This window comes from Nannobrachium achirus, assembly GCF_963921795.1.
Source record: "Nannobrachium achirus genome assembly, chromosome: 3".
Taxonomy (NCBI): Eukaryota; Metazoa; Chordata; class Actinopteri; order Myctophiformes; family Myctophidae; genus Nannobrachium; species Nannobrachium achirus.
Window position 1 is genome coordinate 41,602,268 of NC_137812.1, and position 22,251 is coordinate 41,624,518.

At 39.7% G+C, this 22,251-nt stretch overlaps 2 protein-coding genes across 2 annotated transcripts; one reads left to right on the forward strand and one right to left on the reverse strand.

Moving 5' to 3' along the window:
- The first annotated feature begins 57 nt into the window (after window positions 1–57).
- Window positions 58–8,197, forward strand: dnaja1 (DnaJ heat shock protein family (Hsp40) member A1). The gene is made up of 9 exons (XM_080722291.1): window positions 58–158; window positions 2,558–2,709; window positions 3,032–3,227; window positions 3,366–3,470; window positions 4,235–4,462; window positions 4,586–4,700; window positions 5,738–5,853; window positions 6,560–6,660; window positions 7,117–8,197. The coding sequence occupies exons 2-9, from the start codon at window positions 2,578–2,580 to the stop codon at window positions 7,351–7,353; spliced, it is 1,230 nt and encodes a 409-aa protein (XP_080578417.1). The 5' UTR covers window positions 58–158; window positions 2,558–2,577; the 3' UTR covers window positions 7,354–8,197.
- Window positions 8,198–9,804: 1,607 nt separating this feature from the next.
- On the reverse strand, window positions 9,805–21,540 carry LOC308281950 (WD40 repeat-containing protein SMU1-like; the record flags this gene model as incomplete). Its single annotated transcript, XM_080722290.1, has 12 exons — window positions 9,805–9,970; window positions 10,771–10,923; window positions 11,154–11,315; window positions 11,541–11,667; window positions 13,687–13,814; window positions 14,427–14,543; window positions 14,737–14,856; window positions 17,783–17,905; window positions 18,399–18,515; window positions 18,681–18,833; window positions 19,096–19,306; window positions 21,515–21,540. The coding sequence occupies 12 exons, from the start codon at window positions 21,538–21,540 to the stop codon at window positions 9,872–9,874; spliced, it is 1,536 nt and encodes a 511-aa protein (XP_080578416.1). The 3' UTR covers window positions 9,805–9,871.
- Window positions 21,541–22,251: the final 711 nt, after the last annotated feature.

The following is a 22,251-nucleotide window of genomic DNA, read 5'->3' on the forward strand; positions in this document are numbered from 1 at the left end:
TGTCCTTGTATCTATATTCCAGTCAGTCAGAGTCACAGGTTAAGGCTTTGGATCACACAGGGTGAGACCGTGTGAGAGAGCAGAGCATACAGTGGACCTTTGAGTGAACTCCTTCCTCTCTCTTAACTTCTCCAAATTGAACCTGAACAGTTTAACAGGTATGAACCAACCGACACGTATCTATAGTTATATTATGTAAATAGTGTAATGTTGTTGGTGTTGTTAACTTGAGGGTTCACTTTGGTTACTTAGCCCCGAATGTACGTTAGGCCTGGTGAATGGCGCTGGTTGGCCTAGCTTAGCATTGAGCTAACAGTTGCATTCTGTTATGCTAGCAGTCTTCAGTGATGCCTTTACTGTTACTGCCTTTCCCACTCTGTTAAGTGCTATCATAACTCTGTGGTTGAGTGTCCATAGAACAGTACTGTTGCTTGACCTGCAGATTTGACGTTGCAACGATTCTGTTAACTTGTAGCATCGACTTTGTTTTCGTAGCATGACAGTTTCGAGAACGTATGCTAGCTAGCTAGCTAGTCCTTAATGCAGTGGTTCTCAAACTTTGAAATGTGAAGGTCTCCCCTTGGGTGTTTCGGAATGGCGGTCTGACACCCTCCCCTTAACTTTGACAGTGTACAACGGGTCCATTTGTACACTGTCCAAGTTAATTTAGACCCCCCATAAAGGAACCTAGAGAGTCCCTGAAATCCACTTTGAGAACCACTGTCATAATGTACATACAGGTTATCAATAAAGTCAACCAACGAATTCGCTTCTTGCAAAGGGTTGCCCCGCTGATCAATACTAAATCCCGAAAGACACTAGGAGGAGCTCTTATTGGGCCCCTCATTGATTACGGAGTCCTTGTCTGGTATCGCGACGCCCCAGCCGCCTTAAAGTTAAAGCTTCAATCAGCCCAAAACAAACTAATTAGGGTTGTGCTTGGTCTCCCTCCTCTGACCCACCTTACCGATCATCACCACGAAAGCGTGGGATGGCTCAAAGTAGCTGACAGAGTACAGCATCTTGCAATGGGCCTGGTGTACAAGATACACTACACCTCCAAGATTCCCATGTACCTGACAAACTTAAAGGTCAAGGATGTTCACGATCACAACACCAGAGGCAGCTCCACTAATCATCATCAACGTAGATTTAACACTAAACAAGGCTCTAACTCGTTTTCCTGCTACACCATCAACATGTGGAACGCCCTTCCTCAAGCCCTAAAGGAGAGCAAATCCCTAGCCTCCTTCAAAATTGGTATGAAAAGTCACCTTCAGACAGCTGCTACCCGTGACTTGTAAATAGACTAAGCCTAAGCCCCCATGCCCCCCCCCCCCTTTTTTATTATTCTTTTTTTCTGCCTTTGTATTTGATGTTATGCTTTTGAAACTGATATTATCCTAGATAAAGTACTATGTTCTATCCGTCTGTCTTTCAATGTTATATGAGATACTTAAAGTGTGGTTCCTGTGGAAATAAGCCTCGGCTTTCTAGGATCTCCTTTTAGTTGACCTTGTACCAGTGATTTGTACTGTCATGAAACTGTACTTTTTTCTATTGCAAACTTCTAATTCAATCAATCAATCTGCCCAGGGTATGTTTGCGGAGTTTGATTTGCTTTTAGCCTTAAATCAAGGGTCAAGAAGACTGGAAAATTATTGTCGATGTATTTTAGCGAGTCTTGACTTTTGCTTTCGTATTTATGATAGATACGAAAGTAAACGTCAGACTCGATCAGATGCATCTAGCCGCAAATTGCAACACTAGATTTTTTTATACTCGGATGAATCTAGGGTTGCCTCCCATAGGGATCCAATGCATGAAAACGTTTTTTTGCTATCTGATTGTATTAAACGACTTCAAACTCTCCAATATTGCGGCTCTATGGAAAGCTTAGACTTTACTCTTGCTATCTGCAAAGTGTTTGTTTCTGAAAAATCCACCGTAGAATTGTTATGATTTATTTTCTGTCAAGAAATCCGAGCAGACATGGTTTCTTTTCTAAGTGTTGAACTTCGGAAGCGCTCGTCTTCTATTTATGCAGCGTCCCGCTGCCTCCTGCATTATGTGACATTTAGAACCAGCTGTTACACAGGACCGCTGAGTGACTTCCCACAAGCGCTTCCAAACTCCAGCACTTAGAAAGAATAATCACCTGAAGCCAATTTCTTGATAGAAAGTAGCTCCTAACATGTCTACGGTGGATTTTTCAGAAACAAACACTTTGCAGATAGCAAGAGTAAATTCTAAGCTTTCCATAGAGCCACAATATTGGTGAGTTTGAAGTCGTTTAATACAATCAGATAGCAAAAAAAAACGTTTTCATGCATTGGATCCCTATGGGAGGTATTGCAACCCTAGATTCATCCGAGTATAAACAAATCTAGTGTTGCAATTTGCGGCTAAGATGCATCTATGATAGTCTTGATCCAAGGGGGAAAAATAGTCTTGATCCAAGGCTACTTGGCTTTAGTTAGTATTTCATGTCAGTAGGCCACCCTGACATAATTATGTGTTTCCTGTTTGATTACATTGTTTTTATTTACTTTCTCAGGTTAATCCTCTAAGAAAACCATGGTTAAGGAAACAGGATTTTATGATGTGTTGGGTGTGAAGCCCAGTGCCACACCAGATGAGCTGAAAAAGTCCTATCGGAAACTGGCCTTGAAATACCACCCTGACAAGAATCCTGCAGAGGGGGAGAGGGTAATTTGTTATTTATTACGATAAGTTGGCATTTGTGCAGTGCAGTACACACATGCTCTACTCAAAACTCGAAATACTTTGCTCTGTCAATTTGGAAGAAGAGTTCTTGACATTTTGATCTTGAAATTGTATACTGTTTTTGTTGTAAGCAAGTAAAAGTACCAAGTGTAAAGTATTATTTGTGAATGTTTTTATTTTATTTAATATTTTATTACATTTTGTTACACAAAAAGCCTAGGTCTATTCTTTCTGAGATACTAGATGTTACCATGGCAGTTTTCCATGAGGCATAGTTTGTGAACACAAATATTTCTTTGTGCAGTTCAAGCAGATATCTCAAGCATATGAGGTATTGTCAGACGCACAGAAGAGAAAAGTGTATGACCGAGGAGGCGAGAAGGCAATAAAGGAAGGTGGAACTGGTGGGGGTGGGGGCGGGGGTGGTGGGAGTTTTGCATCACCGATGGACATCTTTGACATGTTTTTTGGAGGAGGTGGCCAAAGAGCGAAGCTAAGAGGTATGCTAAAGATGATTTGATATATATATATACACACACACACACACACACACACACACACACACACACACACACTCATATCGCTTGGTCTAATTGTCTTCTGTAGAATTGAATTCTAATGTTCTTTTCAAATTCCAGGAAAGAATATTGTTCATCAGCTTACAGTGTCTTTGGATGATCTTTATAATGGAACTACACGGAAACTTTCTGTCCAGAAGAATGCAATTTGTGAAAAATGTGAAGGTAAGTCTCATCCTATACCAGTGGTTCTCAAAGTAGGGTGCAGGCCAGGGATCCTTGAGTAAAATGAGGAACCTGACTGGCTAGAAATTTGCCCTATGAGAAAATGAATATTCAGCTTTTAGGTTTCACACTCCACTGTTATCTCCCCAACCTACTGTACTATATATATACAGTTGTAAAATGCTGTACTAAATCAATCCAACAACCCCCTTATGGGGGTTCCTGTCACTAAATCCTTTCAAATGGAGGTCAGCAGCTATAATATCAATTTGGGGTCCTTGACACAACATGTTTTGAGAACCACTGTCCTTATACCATGTTATTTTCATGTGGAACTGTAAAACGTGTTCTTTGTAGGGCTGTCAAATAAATAATCAAACCTCAAATAATCTTCAGTTATTAGTAGATTAGTTATTAGTAGATTAGTATTAAAAGTCACCATTGTAGCGCACAACAGTCTTCTATACACCACTGTGTGTAATCTACTGTACGTTGAGTGCATGCATGGCCATGGCAGTCTCTCGTCCAGCTACGCAAGCCAAAACACACCCCACATTCATAACATGACCAAAAAACAGTGGCATGTTCTTGGCTATTCAAGTGACATGATTAGTCTGGTGTGATTGCACCTTTTAAAAAAGATTGATTGACTTATGATAGGTAGGCAAAGCCAAATATAAACTATTAATAAAGATAGATCATTAAAATAAACATGCTCTGAAAATGCACACGGCTCACCTGCATTTATTTTTTTCCTTTGTTAGGTCGTGGGAGTCGGAAGGGAGCTGCAGAGATGTGCATGCCCTGCCAAGGTACAGGTGTGCAGGTTCGCTGGCACCAGATTACACCAGGAATGGCTCAGCAGGTGAGCTCTGTGTGTCATAGCTGCCAGGGCCAAGGACAGCGGATTAGCCACAAGGACCGTTGTAAAGGCTGTGGTGGAGCCAAAGTTCTGCGACAGAAAAAAATCTTGGATGTCCGCATTGAACAAGGTGGGAGCGTTGGAATGAATGTCTATGCATTTTGTGCTGCTTAAACAATTTACAGACCAGATGTTTGCATAGTACTGCTGCATCATCTTAGAGGTTACAGAACATTTGATTTGATTTGCACAGGAATGAAGGATGGCCAGAAACTAGTTTTCCATGGTGAGGGAGACCAAGAACCAGGTCTGGAACCTGGTGATATTGTCATTGTCCTGGACCAAAGAGAACACCCATGTTTCACCAGGTACCATGAGCACCAAACATATTCAATTATGGGCATAATGTTTTCTGGTAAACTAATGAAAGTATTATTTATTTCAAACAATACAATCTATGTTTTGTCCCTTTCCAATCTATGATTGGAAATGGATTTGATGCATGTTGACTTGCGCTGGTTAATTAACAGACAATCTAAGACTTAACTGTTTTCTTGGCACTCTATTACCGCTTCCCTGTTGTTGGTTGTGTAGAGTTTATGTTCGCTCCAATCATCTTCACTTTGTATTCTGCGAAATGCCTAAGTTGCAAGAGAACGTTAGAATAAGTTGGTAACATGTTACATGCAGTATTTATTCAATATGTCAAAATCCAAACCTCTAACAAAAGGTACTCTTGGGGCATGAGTCATGACCACAAAGGATGCATTTTAGCAGAAGGGGTGGCTTTTTGTAATTTATATCAGAAGCTTTTAGCCGGCTGCTTTTGCATTGCTGGTTGTTCTATGCACCTTGCATTGGTGAGGAGAAAAAACAGAGACATGGTCTTGAGGAGAAAAAACAGACATGGTCTAATTACAGCGTGGCTCCCATGTAGATCTCGGACTTCATCTGACCTGTCACCAGTCAAATGGTGTCATTCATCTGACCTATTTATGATTTATTACTCCTTATTTGGACATCATGGTTTCAGACCAGTCAACCTTTCAATTAATACAATTTTAAAATGTGAACGTTGATATGCATGAAAATACATTCTTGGTCTATTAGCAGCATGCACAAGGAATTTAGGTCTTCTTGCCTCCTACTGAGTTTAAAAATAAATTCACAACGGTAAAGCACTCAGATTGGTTGACAAACTAGTCATGTATAGTACCGGTAGTAGCACTAGCAGCACAAATAACTCAATCAATTTGACACTGGTTGCCATTCAACGACAAGGTAAATATGTGCCCAGCTGAGGTGTACAGTACACTGTACCAGAAAGTCACTGTTGCATTCTCCAGCCTGCATAATGCATCAGGTGATTTTGTGCCTTTGTTTTACTCTGACTTGTTGCCACCAGGCAAGGAGAGAATCTGTTCATGACCATGGAGTTGCAGCTGGTTGAGGCTTTGTGTGGTTTCCAGAAGGCTGTTCCCACACTGGACAATAGAACCCTCCTTATCACATCCCATCCAGGTGAACCATTCTGTCTGGTTGCCATTATACTGTACATTCAATTAAATGTTATATGATTTTCCCTTTGAGCTGACAATCTTATGGCTGACACTCATATCCATATTTTATACTTGGAAAATTGGCAGGTGTAGTTAGTTACTGAGTGGGATTTGGGTTAAGAGGACAAAGTATACATTTCAGTTTAATTTCAACATTTGACTTGTTGTTTAGTGTTAATTAAATATCATCTGATAAATTACATGTATCAGATCGTCATAGACTGACATACTTGTAGATGCCAGAATTTAAGCAGTATCGGTGGCTTTACCAATACTGTTATCGGTATTGGAAAAAAATAGTAATTGTTATTGTGAAGCAGTTTTTATTATAGTATAATTAAGTATTTCAAAAGGAGCCTTTCTTTTTATTTGGCAAAGCAGATAGATGGGTTGCAAAAGTGCTTTGGTCAGACACAAGTGGACGGTGAAGTGCCCTTCACATGTCTGTCCTTATTACACGTAGGCCAAGAAAGACAATACCTGAATATCTTATGATTTTTATTTATTTATTTATTGTGAATATTTTCACATTTTGTGAATTCATAATCTTAGATCCACAATACATAACAATAATAACCAGTAGTCATTATATAGGTGTAATAGGCCTGTGGCCCTTTCTCTTTAATTTAATAAATGTATAATGAAACTGAAACCATTGTTTCCTAAAGGCCAATTAATCAAGCCTGGAGACAAAAAGTGTATCCCGGATGAAGGAATGCCAATGCACCGCAGGACATTTGAGAAGGGACGTCTTATCATTGAGTTTAAGGTATGGCTTGTACTTTTCTGCTTTTCCGCACACAAACAAAACAAGGTTCTGTTGACATAATGAACACCAAATATGCACTATTAAGTATGGGTGGGCAATATAATCGATATGGCAATACATCACGATAGTTTATTTGCCAATGCTGTATCGATACTTCAGGCTGTAGTATCGCGATACTTTGAGGAAAATAAAATATGTTCCCATGCATAGGAACCAATGGTAGAAGTCCGGTCCTGACACTCTTTTGCCTCTAGATGTCGCTTTACTATAGTAGCTACTTCCCCTTCCCACGGTTCAGTGAGAGAGGTCTCTCGCAATAGTATTGTATTGCAAAGATTCGCAATATATCGTGATACTATTGCATCGTGACCCAAGTGCATCGCGAGATTCTTGCCAATATCCACCCCTACCATTAAGCCACAATTCTATTTAACTTATGTTTGGTTATAACTCCAGGTGGTGTTTCCACAAGCCAATTTCCTCCCCAAGAACAAGCTGAAAGATTTGGAAAGGTACCTTCCAGAAAAGATGGAGGCAGATCAGCCAGAGAGCATGGATGATGACCTCTACATCTATTCGGAACTAGAGGACTGTGATATTGAAAAGAGAAGAAGACACCACCGCACCCACACAACCTATATGGAAGAAGATGACTTTGCCTCTGCCAGTGGTGTCCAGTGCCAGACCTCTTAAACGGAACCAGGCATATTGCTTTTTCCCCAACCTTGAGCCCCACTCTTTGCATCAAGTAATGCACCAGTTTCAACAGTTTTGTGCACTTTTTCTTTCTTCTTTTAATTATTTTTGTTCATTTCTAATATTGTGGTCTTTTAAGTTGGATATATGGAGCTGTGATTGAAGCAATTTCTACCTGGTTGTTTGTGTTGTACTGTTATTGTACCATTTTTGTGGACTGAAAGGACCCTGTTAAAGTTCCTGCACAGGGATTTAGATTTTCTCTTGGGACTCATTGAAATGGGTTTGTTGCGTTAACCCTATTTTAGATGTATTTCTTTGTTTGTTTGTTTTTCATTAACTAGCTCAAGGACCACTGATTCTGTGGCTTGCAGAGAGTAAGGCTGACATTTTTGCCTAATAAAATTCTGTTTCAGCCATTTACTTTTTTTTATTTTTTATGTTGCCATAAAAAGCTGTTTGGCTGAGTGAGCTGGAAATCTGGTTTAGATGGGGACAAATGGCCCATTTCATTATTCACTAAGATAGTGACAGACTGTTCAGTGCTGGGTGTATTTTATGTGCAGAATGACAGAACATACAATATACCTTTTAAGGGCTATATCTAAATAATGGCACATGTGAAAAGATGAACAGTAATTAATTCATTCCAAGCTATTTGAGATTATTCTGTAATCATTTACTTGTATAACATTTTGTCCTTGGAGAAATCATAGCCATGTATTTGACTGTATTAATGTCTTGCATAGCTAAGCTAATGGTACATACACAATATTCATTGTTGTATTGCCTTATTCAGATTTGTGGGAAGATATTCTAAATAAACATGGCAAGTTGAGAATTGTTGCAGAGCCACAATGCAATCAATCATACAATTGAATAATTACATTATTCATCTGTGCTTTGTCAAAACTTGCAGTTGCCTTGCTATCTATTTTGAATTAAGGCACTATTTTCAACGTTTTTTACAGTTTTACGTGCTTATTGGTGACTGGCTCGACTGCCTTGAAAATGTTTCTCCCTCTAGTTTACCGATATGCTGGTATGTTAGCTGTTTGACAAAACTACAAAATGTTAACAATTCTAAATATGACTTTATAGCCTGTCTGGGGGGCCTGTCTGGGATAAACAAAACAAATCTGATGTAGTTTCTTAACCTTGGTAAATTAATCTGGTTGAAAAACAAAAACCTTAAGGTCAGTGCAGATAGTACCTCGATAGCATAACCGCTTATCCATAACAAAGAGCTGCTCGGGTTCAGTTTTGTTTGTTCAATTAACATTTGACTTGGGATATTTTAAATGTTAACTTACTATGCTCACAAGGAGGACTTTTCATACAGTATATTTTCAGAATTCTTCTTGCAAACAGCAGTGTTAAATGATTTCAGGGCAAGTCTACAGCATTCTAATGTAAAGAAGAAAAGACATTACAAAGTGACTTATGTATGTATATTAGGACCAATCACTTGTTTATTATATGGTCATAATTTATAATTAAAGCCTGAGTCTGTAAATCAAGGTTGCACCGTTGTCCTTTTACACACACCCACACTCAAATATTCTCACACAGTAACAGCCTATATCGGGCAAATCCATACTGGCAAACAATTGCTACTGTATGCAATATTTCACAGATTGGATGACACATCATGTTAGCTGCAGTGAGAGAACCAGGATGGACATTTCGGTGAGAAGTTATCACTCAGATGTCAAAGTGCTTGTCAATTATCTGCATATAGATATACAGGTGAAAGGTATTACATAAGCCAGTGATTCACATTGATTTAATTTGCTCAATAGTATGTTTTTTTTTGTTTTTCATTAAAACTTAACTTTGTTTTGTTTGTATGCATCAATGTGCCCTAAAAGTAAAAATAAAGACAATGTTATTAACTGTATAAAAGATTGATATGACATTTTCTGTAAATGTACAATATATACAGTATACACAATACAGTATGAGAGCACAATTTTACAACAAAGACAAACTAGATTGTACAAAGATTATTGGTAGACAATCCCTTACAGGCATGCTAACCCTACCTATGCACAGCTACGCCAATTCATAAAAATAAATGAGTATCTCAATCTCAACACAACAAACCAATGTAGTGAGTACATTAAGTGCATACACCATTCATATAAATCTACTGTTGGGTACAGAAAGTATAACTGGAGTACCACTTAGATGATTGTACTAGTCAACATGCTTATCTGCAAGACATATTAATATTTAGACAGTGTTCTGGTGGGACAAGCAGGAACCATACCATATAACAGCATAATACAGCTAGGTTTACATCTGTATCTGTAAATCAATATTACTATTAGAAAAGTATTACAAACCAATATCTACACTGTGCGCCTGATGTTGTTTAGGTCTAAACCTGGCAGTTTTATCATAAATATTTAATATTCAATATAACAGTTCACCTCTGTCCTGCATTTTCATGTCTAATGACAGAAAAGAATGAAAACAAATTCAAACTTAACACAATTATATGCGCAGAAGCCTAACGTTTCCACAACCTCAGGAGTCCATCCTCACTGTATGTGACAAGCAGGTTCTCGTGTGGGTGGTGATCGACACCAATTACTTCTTTCTCATGAACCTGTGGGTGCAACAGATCACACATTAGCAGGTATTCTCTGTTGAGCATTGCATTTTGCTGCCTGTTCTACATTTTTGGACTGAGCAGCAGCCTAACGCAGTGGTTCCCAATCAATTTCAATTCAATTCAAAGGAGCTTTTTTGGCATGAGAAAACATATGTTTACATTGCCAAAGCAAGTATTGATTGATTGATTGATTGATTGATTGATTGAAGACTTTATTAGAAGTTTGCATAGGAAAAGGTACAGTTTCATGACGGTACAATTCACTTGTACAAGGTCTACTAAAAGGAGATCCATGAAAAGACTAAGCTTATTTCCACAGGAAACCATTAAAGTATCACAAATAAAATAAAAACAGTTGAAAATGGGGAACATAATATACAGTTGCAGTATTCCAATCACTGGTTCAGGATGCAATTTTAACAGGTTCTTGATTTATTATTATATATTCTTTTAATAATATATAGGTTTTTAAAACAGTAAAAAAAAAAAAAAATCAAACACTATCTTTTTGCAGGAAGAATTTCAGATAGTTTTGTAAATAGTGAAAATAGCAGATCTACAAGCTTACAACAGGGCATTGTGACGTCTTGTAGATCGGCAAGTGCTTATCTGATTAATTCATAATAAATTCCTGGTTTGGATCCGATGGAACAAATTAATGTTAATGTTTTTTTTTTCTTTTTTTTTTTACAGTGACAGGCCAGTAGAATAAAAATAACGTGAAACATTTCACATGAGTGAACTGCTTCCTGTAGCCTCTGCTAATGAGCAAAAATACTGGAAATAGAGCTTACAGCGAGCGTTTTCTCCAGCCTCCCAGTCTCCAAACTGAAGCAGTAGAGCAATAAGTCCTCTCCCACACAATAGATCCACTCCCCACGTGGTGAAAGGGTGCAGCACACAAAGTCTGCCCCTTCTTTTCTTCCTGAACTGAAGGCCTTCACAGTCTGAGGGGAAATGGAAGCAAAGCATTTAAGCAAAAAATAATGATTAGAGGTGAAAACTTTTTCAAGATTATTCAAAATGGTTTATTTTTGTATTTTATTTTTTTCTTAAAAAATAGCAGATCTGAGCTTTGTAGATCAGATATTTTTGAATACCTGATTTATAAAATGGGGCTAAAGTGGACACCACTTTGAGGACCCCTACATCAGCAGACAGCTGTTGGAATGCTCACCTGACCCTGCATGTTCATGATGACCACTGTGTTGGAGTGGTTACACACCACAAAGTGCTCTGGGTGCTGGGGGAGAGGAATCACGTTGTTGACAGGGATGTCTGAGGTGCCTGCCATGTATCTGAAAGAGTGGATGCACTCTGTGGTCTTCACGTCCCAGATCTAGAGTGTTCACATGGAATGTTTTAACACAATAGAAAAGCCTAACTTTGTTGTAGCTCCTTGTTGCTCACCAAAGAAAATAAGTATTTTCAACTGAAATCATAATCCTTTTCAGTTGAAAATCCAATTATCAGTTTCGGTGAGAAATCCAGCAAGGAGACTAAACTGTACAAAAAAAAAGAAAGAAAAAAAAAACATTGTAATGATTAATCAGACTGCATATACCTTAACAGTGCCATCAGATGATGCGCTGATGATGTGTGTGTCATCTTGAGTGAAAGATGCATCGTTTACAAAAGAAGAGTGGCCGCTCAACTCCTTGAGTGTCTTCCCTGACCTCAATTCATGGATTCTGAAATAATATAGTTGATATATTAACAGCCGTTTGAGCACATCAGAAATAACTACAATGCTGACAGACACACACACACACACACACACACACACACACACACACACACACACACACACACACACACACACACACACACACACACACACACACACACACACACACACACACACCCACCACACACACACACACACACACACACACACACACACACACACAGAGTATATAAATATACTGTGTATATACTATATAGCAGCTGAGGGATTTCTTTATGTTAGGAGTGAATGGATGTAGATTGGCTGAACTGTCACAACAATGGCTAATTCTCATTAATTCACTCCCTCTCTGTCTCTGGTACTGTATGATGAAATATCATCCAGGGACACTGCAGTCTAGCATCTCGTGGATTTGCAAGTGGAGGCACATGTTGCAGGCAGCTTTGTTCCTGAGCACATGGTGCATCAGTTCCTCCCACACAGCCCATGTGCTTCCCACTAGCTCCTCATTCCACATGATGCAGAAATAGAAATCCAAGGCTCCTCAGCAGAGAGGCGTGTGCTGTCTCTGTGTGTACCTCATATGTGCGACACTGTGAACAGTTGAAAGGGAGGATTAATCCTTTGTGTACTTGCTGTACATGAGTGCACTCTGTAAAATCCTGAGTGTTTCCGGGCCCATTTGGCTTTGTACACGGACACTCAAGGTTACAAATGGATATGAAGACTGGATGAGGATGAGGATTTTACTGTGCAGGAACGCATGTGAGCAAAACGTGATGTGAAGCCTCTAGCAATCATTTGTAAAGACACCGTCCCTGGAGATGCTTCCTCTCTCAAGCCCCAAGAGAGGAAGCAGGCGGGCTTGATTCGTGTTTAGCCCCCAGGAGCGCGGACATAATTCAGCGCCTATGCAAAGGACCACAATGTGAATAAGCTCTCAATCTTGATTGTCTCCGCCAGGCCGAAAGGCATGAACAGGACTATGTTTTGCAGTTTGCACCCTGTCTGTCTGTCTGTCTGTCTGTCCGTCCATCCGTGTTTCTGTCTGTGTGTCCTTTCATCCTTGTGTGTGTCCATCCATCTGTGAACAGCTAATCTCCGGCACTGTTGGCCCGATGGCAGCGAAACTTTGCACGGACACTCCCTGGGTGCCAGAGCAGAACCTCTGCCCCAAACCTTCCACATGGGCCTGTTATAGCACCACCAGGAGGTAGATTTGTGCAAAACACATTTTTAGACACTACTACAGATTTTGTCACAGTATCTCTATAGTCATTACACGAAACAGGTCTTTTCATATTCCATCCTGATTGGCTAAGATTGTCTCCCAAAGTTTGCAGGAGTGCTCCGTTTTGAAAAAGAAAGATGCCTCAAATAATGAACACAGCGTGCGATTTCCATGAACCTTTGCACTTACATTCCCACTAGGCAGAGGAAGGAATGTAATTTGAAAATGTTCAAATCATCCACATGATGGCCCTTTAACAGGCCGATTCATGTTTTTACACTATTACATCGCCACCAGGAGGCCACAATAATCTACCTGACCTGGCGGAGACCTGTGCTTGGAAGAGCTGATTTTAAAAACAACTTCTAAACCATTTTCTGAAAAACGTATAAAAAAAGTTATGTTGCTATATACTGTACATAGCAACAAGAACCCCAAAAGGGGTTCCTGTCTTGACCCCAAAAGGGGTTTCTCATCCTAAATGGGTTAATGACTATAGAAATACAGTGTACCGATTTGTGTGATTTTTGGACAAAATCTGTAAAGCCCCTTTCAGACGTGTTCTCCTGTTATAGTTCAACAGTATAATTTTCCGCTCACACAGGGGGCCCAGGGTAGAATCCTGGGCACTACGACAAGAAAGTGACAGATTGCAGCTTTAAACTAACACTTCTACGTCTTAACAGTGCACCCATAGTGGGAATACTCATGTCCTGCTGGGGGAAACAATTAGTGTACATAATGGACTGTCCACCATAATGGAAAGCATGGCACTATGACAGTACATCCCACCTGATGGTCTGGTCAAAGGAGGCGCTGAGGATCTGACTGCTGTCCTTTGAGAAGCTCAGACATGTGACCCCTTTGGTGTGAGCAAGCTCAAACCTGCGCAGACACAAACCACTCTGGATCTTCCATACCTATACCTCATAAACCACCACACGCACGCACACACACACACACACACACACACACACACACACACACACACACACACGCACACACACACACACAGATTAGAGAATGAAAAAATAAATGTCTACATTTTAAACAAGTAATGACAACATAACATTAACATGTTTCACTTTTCACACATAACAAAGATGAAGAGATACTTTCATTTGTCACTTGTTCTAGATCAAAATATGTCAAAATGACCTCAACATAACAGTTTTGTAAAGGCAGCGGTTCTCAAATCTTTTGGGCAGCGAGGGTATTGCAAGTGGGCCCTCAAATAATTGGCAAACAAAAAAATAATTTGGTAAGCGGAAAAAAAGTTTAATTGTGATAAAGACAACTTAAATTATACTACGTTGATTCCATCGATCCAAGACGGAATACAATGAATTGATTGATTTTTAAAATAAACAGTCTCTGAAAACCCAACACTTAACACAGCAGCCTAAGGCAGCCTATCAGTTGCCGTGTTAAGTGATCAGATAGTTGGGCTGCGACAAGATTTTCAAGTGGGGCCTGATCCAGAAAAGCTTGAGAAGCACTGTTGTAAGGTAAAAAATGTGCAATGAAAAGACCTTTATTTTGCCGTTCTGAGCCCCAGAGGCCAGAAGCTCTGTATCCTGGCTGAAGCACATGCACAGCACGGCATCATCCATCATCATGAAGCTGTCTTGGGCCTGGTATTTTAAATCCTAAGCCGGCCATGCATACATCATCATCACAACAAAGACAACAGCATATGTACACGCGCACGCACGCACACACACACACACATGGAAAACATGATTAATCATATGCATAATATGTACATTTTAATACATCATATACAATAGTACAATCTGCAACATTTGGAGAAAACATGGTCAGACATAAACAAATACTTACCTTACAAATTTTACCAGTGACGAAGTTCCAGACTTCAATAAACCCATCGACTGATCCAGTGATTAAGTACTTGCCATCAGGAGAGAAACGGGCACATTCCACATGTGACCGTTGTCCAAACTACAAAACAACATTGCACACACGCACACATACGCACACATACGCACACACACACACACACACACACACACACACACACACACACACACACACACACACACACACACACACACACACACACACACTATCTTTATTTGTAATCCACCGTTCATTCAGAAGTGGCAGCTCAATGTGCTTCAATTCGATTAAAAAACTAGGAAAGCAAAACAGGAAAGATTGCATTAAAAGAAGGGGAAACACAAACATGTTCTTAAAGAAAACAACTAAAAATAACTCAATCAATAAGAAAGTTAAGTAGAAATTTAAATGGAAATAAAATGGCACTATAGAAGGAATAAGCTAGGTTAAAGGGATGTTATGTGTCACTTAAAGTTGTCAAAACAGCCCCCTCTCTAATCTCTTTAGTTATGGTGTTCCATAATTTGGGAGCATACTAACTAAAGAATGCTGCATCTCCAGTTTTGTTTTGAGTCGGGTTATGCATGTCTGGCAATCCTGCAGTGGAGGATCAAAGGGCTTGCGGAGGAACATAAAACATCTGAGAGTCAGAGATTTTAAAGACTTCATCCCTTCTCGCTTTGGAACCAAATAATGAGATTTCTGTCTCATCCTTACTTATTTTTAGAATTTTATTACTCATACACTTATTGATCGCACACATACAGGCGGTCAGGGAGCTTAAGGCATCTGCATCATTTGGTTTGATGGTACATTATCATGTATCATTAGCATAAGGGAAGCTAACATTATTATTATTATGTCCTCAAATCACCTAGCAGAAGCATGTGGGCTACATATAGTGAGAACAGCAATCATGGTGCCATGGTATCCTTAGTGCCTGGGTGCATAATGGAGCATAGACTGATTGCCAGAACACATGTCTTTGCCTAGCTTTCTTGTCATGGTGAGTAGAACTATAGTTGCCTGTACTGTACAGAGTGATATGCATGATGCGTTTGCCTCTGCCAGTGTGCAATGCATGCCTGTGAGTACTGTCGAGGAATTCTGATCAATCAATAATCAATGAGGCAGTGAGGAGACAAGACCATGTTTAGGTGGTGGTGGTCAGGTTTATGTACATGATATCATGGTCAGAAATACATTAACACTCATGTCAGTGGTAAGGTAGTTCTGCCAAGAGGCACTATTCAGGGATCACAGTTATACTGTACTCAAAGTACAAGCGGAACCATAACAAGATAAGCTTTACTAAAATAATAGCTACTCAGGCCTAGTGAGACATCTAAACTCCTACAAGCTATCCTGTATCATGATGTATCATAAGAGCTAGATATTAATATAATCAATGACACATAATCTACTCTAATAACGTGATGATATCTTCTTCGGCAGCACCTACTCATAACCCAATCTGGCTTACCAAGTTCAGAGAGTCTGTTCTTGAGAGACTACTCATAACCTGACTAACATATGGATGAAAACCCACAATGAGGATCTTAACAAATACAATATATTTTTGAAAAACTGCATAAAATGTCCACTTTAAGCTCAAGGGTGAACACAACTGTACTGTCGCAGGCAGCCCGTAGTCTGTGGAACAGCATTCCACTCCCTGTCAGATCTTCCCCCTCAATTGACTCTAAGTTTTATTCACAAGCATTTGAATCCTTTTGATTTTTTTACTTGTGCCCCGCCGTGCCCATGACCTTGCATTGTTTATTTGCGTCTTGATTATGCCAGTGTTTCTTGTATTTGTGATTTAATTTACCCGCTATGGTCTGTAAAGCACTTTGGTCAATGTAAGATGGTTTTGAATGTGCTTTATAAACAAATATGACTTGACTTAAATATATCTTCAATTTGTTTTCAAATGGGCCCCTCCAAAACTATGGAAGCCAATCATCAGCCAATTGGAATGGTATATGAAAAACCTGATGTTTGCTGTGTGTACCAGTGTGAGTTTTGACAAAATCTGTAGTAGTTTTAAAAAGTGATCTGTATGGAGAGTTGGAGAACATTTATATTGTTTGACCTACGAGAGTCAAGAGGTGTGGGCCAAAACGATAAGTGGCAGATTAATTAGAAGTCCACCATGAGGCTAATTAGAAAACTTTGAGGTGGTGGTTCGTCCTTGGGCTACTGGGAGCGTTAAGTCTGACGCAGAACGGTGGCTAAAACATAATCTCTGCCTCCCAGCCTGTCGGCCAGCAGAGATAAATATAGAGCTAAGCAGCAGCAAAGTAAAGAGAGACATTCCAGCTGCGACACTTTAACTATGTACTGTAGCCTACATATGGTCCTAAAACACTTTAACTATGTACTGTAGCCTACATATGGTCCTAAAACACTTTAACTATGTACTGTAGCCTACATATGGTCCTAAAACACTTTAACTATGTACTGTCTGTAGCCTACATATGGTCCTAAAACACTGGGCATATGAATGTCAAAATAATATTGATTGTTTACAACGTTATAACCTACTTTATTGATTCCCTTGGGGAAATGTGTCCACAGCATTTGATCCATCCTAACTCTTCTCTGAGAAGTGGCCATGCAGTGCCCCAGGGCACTCACAAAAGTATGTCACTCACATGCCTGTCTTTTGGTGTGGGAGGAAACTTTCTCCCTTGGACAGAAAATAGCAAGGTCAAGTCCTTCATTCGGATCCATCTGGATGTAAATGCGTAAAGAACAGATAGCAGAAGTGCCTTCAGGTATATAAAGCAATTATCTTTATCTGTGGGTGCACATATGCTCATGTGCACAAGCGTGTGTGCATGTGCGCGAGCGTGTATGTTTATGTGTGTTTATGTGTGTGTGTGTGTGTGTGTGTGTGTGTGTGTGTGTGTGTGTGTGTGTGTGTGTGTGTGTGTGTGTGTGTGTGTGTGTGTGTGTGTGTGTGTGCGCATGTGTGTACAATGCATTGAGTGGTGCTACATTATTCCAAGCTTGTGCTGTCTACCTTTATGTGGCGGTACAGCTGCGTTGGAAAGCTCTCCTCGTGTCTCTCTGCAGTATTGCTTCCTGATGTGACGAGTGACGTGTCTGGAGACAAGTGATCTTGTTCTTGATGCATTTTCAGAGACTGAGAAGCAAGGGGACAAATTAGTAACAAAAATAATTTGCAACTTTATTGCAATTTTTGAAAATTATGATATCAATTAAAAAACATGAAAGCACTGGTGTCTTTGTTCAACTCTCAGATGGGACAGAGCAACAACTCTTGTATGGTTTCATCATTACTCCCAGTGGTTCTCAAACTTGTCAAGGACCGCCAAATTAATATGTATTTGGCCGCAGACCCCCATCTGAAAATATTTTGTGCCAGCAGGGACCCCCATACAAGATTTGTGTTGTTAAAATGTTTCAGAAATATTACAACACGTAACATTGCTTGTAGATCAGCTATTTTCAAATAGGGTGAAAGTGGATAAACTGATTTTTATGCTATATTAACTCATTTTGCTGGGGACCCCCTGAGCCCCTCTCAAGGACCTCTGGGGGTGCCCACTTTGAGATCAAGTCTAATCAATGTGTGCATTTGGAATAGATAAGAATCAATATCTAAGCCCACTCACACCAACTTCTCCCAGAAGCCCCATGAGACGTGAAGGTGGCACCACGCTGACCTCCCTCGCCAGCGATTGGGCTATAGCCCTTCGGCGCTTCTCTTTACTGCTGCCCTTTGGGTAAGCCTGTAATGAGGGGCAGAGTTAAGCCTAATCTGTACTTGCTGGTGTCACTTTCCACAAATAAGCAAGTTTTGAAACGGAGCGACACCGTCATGCATCTTCGAGCAGTGGTTCTCAACCTTTTCAAGCCGTGACCCCCAAAATAATCATATTTTAACTGGGTCTCACCTCATACGGATCAAAGTAGGAACGCGTTGACAAGTGCTCTAAGTGCTGGTATCTCTCTGGTTGGGTCTGCTTCAGCATGATCATGGGGTCTGTTTGTCTAAGGAGAGACCGCGCTGCATCAGCCTCCCTCATTTCGATGAGCTCCAGTACAACCTATCACAGAGATCCATGGATTTTTAACACCATAGCTACGTGTCCCTATTTTGAGCAATATCTTTAAAATAAATATTTTGTTATGTTTTAAAATGTTCGTTTAAATAATGAAAATAGCAGATCTACAAGCTCACAGCACGTTGCAATGCTACATTATGTGAACTTTTAGTTTGGCTATTGTCACCATTTATCGTACAACAAATTATATCAGGCTTAAGTGGATAAAATACAAGCACTTTTATGAAAACACTGGCCATCTCACCTGCTCATAGAGGTCAATAAGTATGTTGTCAGGAAGTTTTAGAGACTTGATAGCTAACAGGACTGAGTCCCAGTGGCCTCTGTTGATATCTGCAACAAAGCTGTCAATGCTATCCACCGTGTAGAGTGTTACTGTGGTCTCCTCCTCCAAGGTGCTCAGTGTCCGTTTGAGGTTGTTTTCTTTCAAATACTGCATGATCAGACGGAGCACACTAGAAGAAGAAAATAAAAAAAGAATAAATACATATAAATGGAAATATAAAGGGAAGGTTATTGTTGAAAGTGAATATACTAGTAAGACGCCTCAGGGCAACATGTGACCTCGCCCTAAAGGGCCTAATTCTTGGCCATCTGGCCAGTGATGTATATCGGACCAGTTACCCATATATGGAGACCCCTGATACCCATATATGGAGATCCAAGTACTCTATATGCAGATATGCTGTGAGAGCCCAAATATGCTTACTCAGTTATTCGTTATGTGAAAGTCCTATGATATATGACATCTGACATCATACCCTTTTATGCCCATGCATGGAGATCCCTGTCTGTAGAACCAGCCGTTAGTGTGGTTACGGTATATGGCCGATGTGGCCTCCATATATGGGCATTCCCATATGAAGTCCTGTTAGATTAGGGCTTAATATTGATGACATCAGGGAACTCCATATATGGGCATAAAAGGGATTTTGTTAGTGTGACATCAAAGTGATCTCAGAGCGGCAAACCCATTCTGTTAAGAGTGGTTCCCCTGACATCACAGTGACGTCAGAGCGACAAACCCATATACCACAGTGTCAGAGGTGACAGAGATACATACCGGTACATACATACATACATACATACATACATACATACATACATACGATACGGACAAGCTGTGACCGTTCACAAACTAATCTGCGACCTACAGTCGCAACCAGAGAAGACAGGACATTGTTTTGGTGTTTCCTTAATTTACCTCAAAGCCTGTAGGGTCAATCTCTCTCTACAGAATCTTCATTAAAATAAAAGTCTCAATACATGACCTATTTATTCAAGCTCAATTTAGCTCAATTCTCAAAGTTACTTCACTACAAACAATAGGCCCTGGGTCCTTGGCCTATACTGCCACCTTGAGGATTTTGTTCAGACCTGTCACCTGGACAGATAACAAGCTGTAGCCCAGAGAACAACTACAGGTCTTTGTCAGCCTGCCAGGCATGAGGCTTATGGGTTGCAGTTGTAAATGCAATTGCAAACTTCAACCTGCAAACTGACTTATCTGGTATGAGCCAAAGGTATTAGAGTAGATTAATTTATTTGGCTTAGATCCATTACAAATTAGGCATCATTAATTGTAACAATGAAGGTTATGCCCTATTCTACAATATAGTTAACTAAGTATCTAGTCAAGCAATGTATGAGCCAAAGGTATTAGGGTAGATTAATATCCTTGGCTTAGATCCACTACAAATTAGGCAGCATTAATAGTAACAAATAACAATAAAGGTTATGCCCTATTCTATTCTCCTATGGGTTGCAGTTGTAAATGCAATTGCAAACTTCAACCTGCAAACTGACTTATCTGGTATGAGCCAAAGGTATTAGAGTAGATTAATTTATTTGGCTTAGATCCATTACAAATTAGGCATCATTAATTGTAACAATGAAGGTTATGCCCTATTCTACAATATAGTTAACTAAGTATCTAGTCAAGCAATGTATGAGCCAAAGGTATTAGGGTAGATTAATATCCTTGGCTTAGATCCACTACAAATTAGGCAGCATTAATAGTAACAAATAACAATAAAGGTTATGCCCTATTCTACAATATAGTTAACTAAGTATTTAGTCAATGAATGTAATGCTTCTTGGTCTGGGTTGCACATTCACAATTAAGTTTGACTTTAGGACTAATTACTCTTTGGAACAATCATTATAATGTAACTGACTGTTTTCTGTAAAGTTTGTATGGAATATTTGTTAACACAATATGGACCAGTGGCCACGCTGTTGTGTTATAAACAGATCAATGTTGTGAACTACATGTTTTACAGAAAAACATTCAAGTATTCGTAAAAAAGATATAGTCCTGTAATAATTTTAATAACAATGATATTATTATTAATAATAATATTATTGTTAATAACAAAAACAACAACACAATCTATTTCCACGTGCGGCCATATAAAGCAGATGAATGAATGTTCTAGTAACGTCTGACAAAATGAATCATCATACTAGGAAAATACGCAACGGAAACAATTCGTAGAAGCCAATATGTTCGTAGTAGCCTAGATTATTTTGTTCTTTTCGCTTTCCCCTCATAGTGCAAAAGAAAAGACATAAGAACACAAACATAGGGGTATTTATACCACCGATAATGATGATATTATCTACGCATTTAAATAAAATAAAGAAATCGATCAAGCACTTACTCTGCAGATTCCACTTCCAAAGCCATGGTTATGGTTACTGTGTGTCTCTTGTCTAACGCACTGGCTCTGTCCTCGCTAGAGCCACGTGAAAGCTATTTATTGAGGACCACCCACTACACGTGCGTTTGTATGTTGCAGTGTGGGATGTGTCTGCCTTCTGAAACATAAAGTCAGACAAACACATTATAGCCACCTGACGCATGCATGGCATTTTCTGAGCAGTGAGCACGTTGGCTGCCGCATACTGCGGGATACGAAAAGAATCAGCACTGTGGACAGTTCCCGCGTGTGTTGAAGCGTGCAATATCGTGCATCACCTACAAAGGCAGAGTGCAGTAACTACGTTTTGGGACACACCAACTTATTTGTGTCGCCCAACGGTCAAATTAGCCTTCATGATATTGGGGGATAAACAATTACCTCAAGAACAGATGTACAATCAGTGTAATATCACTTTTATATCTTTATCTCATTTGGCTGATCAGCTGTAACACTTTTAAACCAATTTTTTTGTGAAATTCGAAAACGTAGTTACTGCACTCTGCCTTTGTAGGGCAGAGTAGCTCAGGCTCATCCAACATTGTTATTATGTTCCATATGACATCACAGCCTCATACATCACATGAAGACTGTGCAGTCAGTTTGGCTATGCAGTCAGTGACTGCACTTTCTGCGTATAGCCTATTAAACAAGCAAACCTTTTCCATTGATAATCCCTTGAACACGTGTGAGGCAAT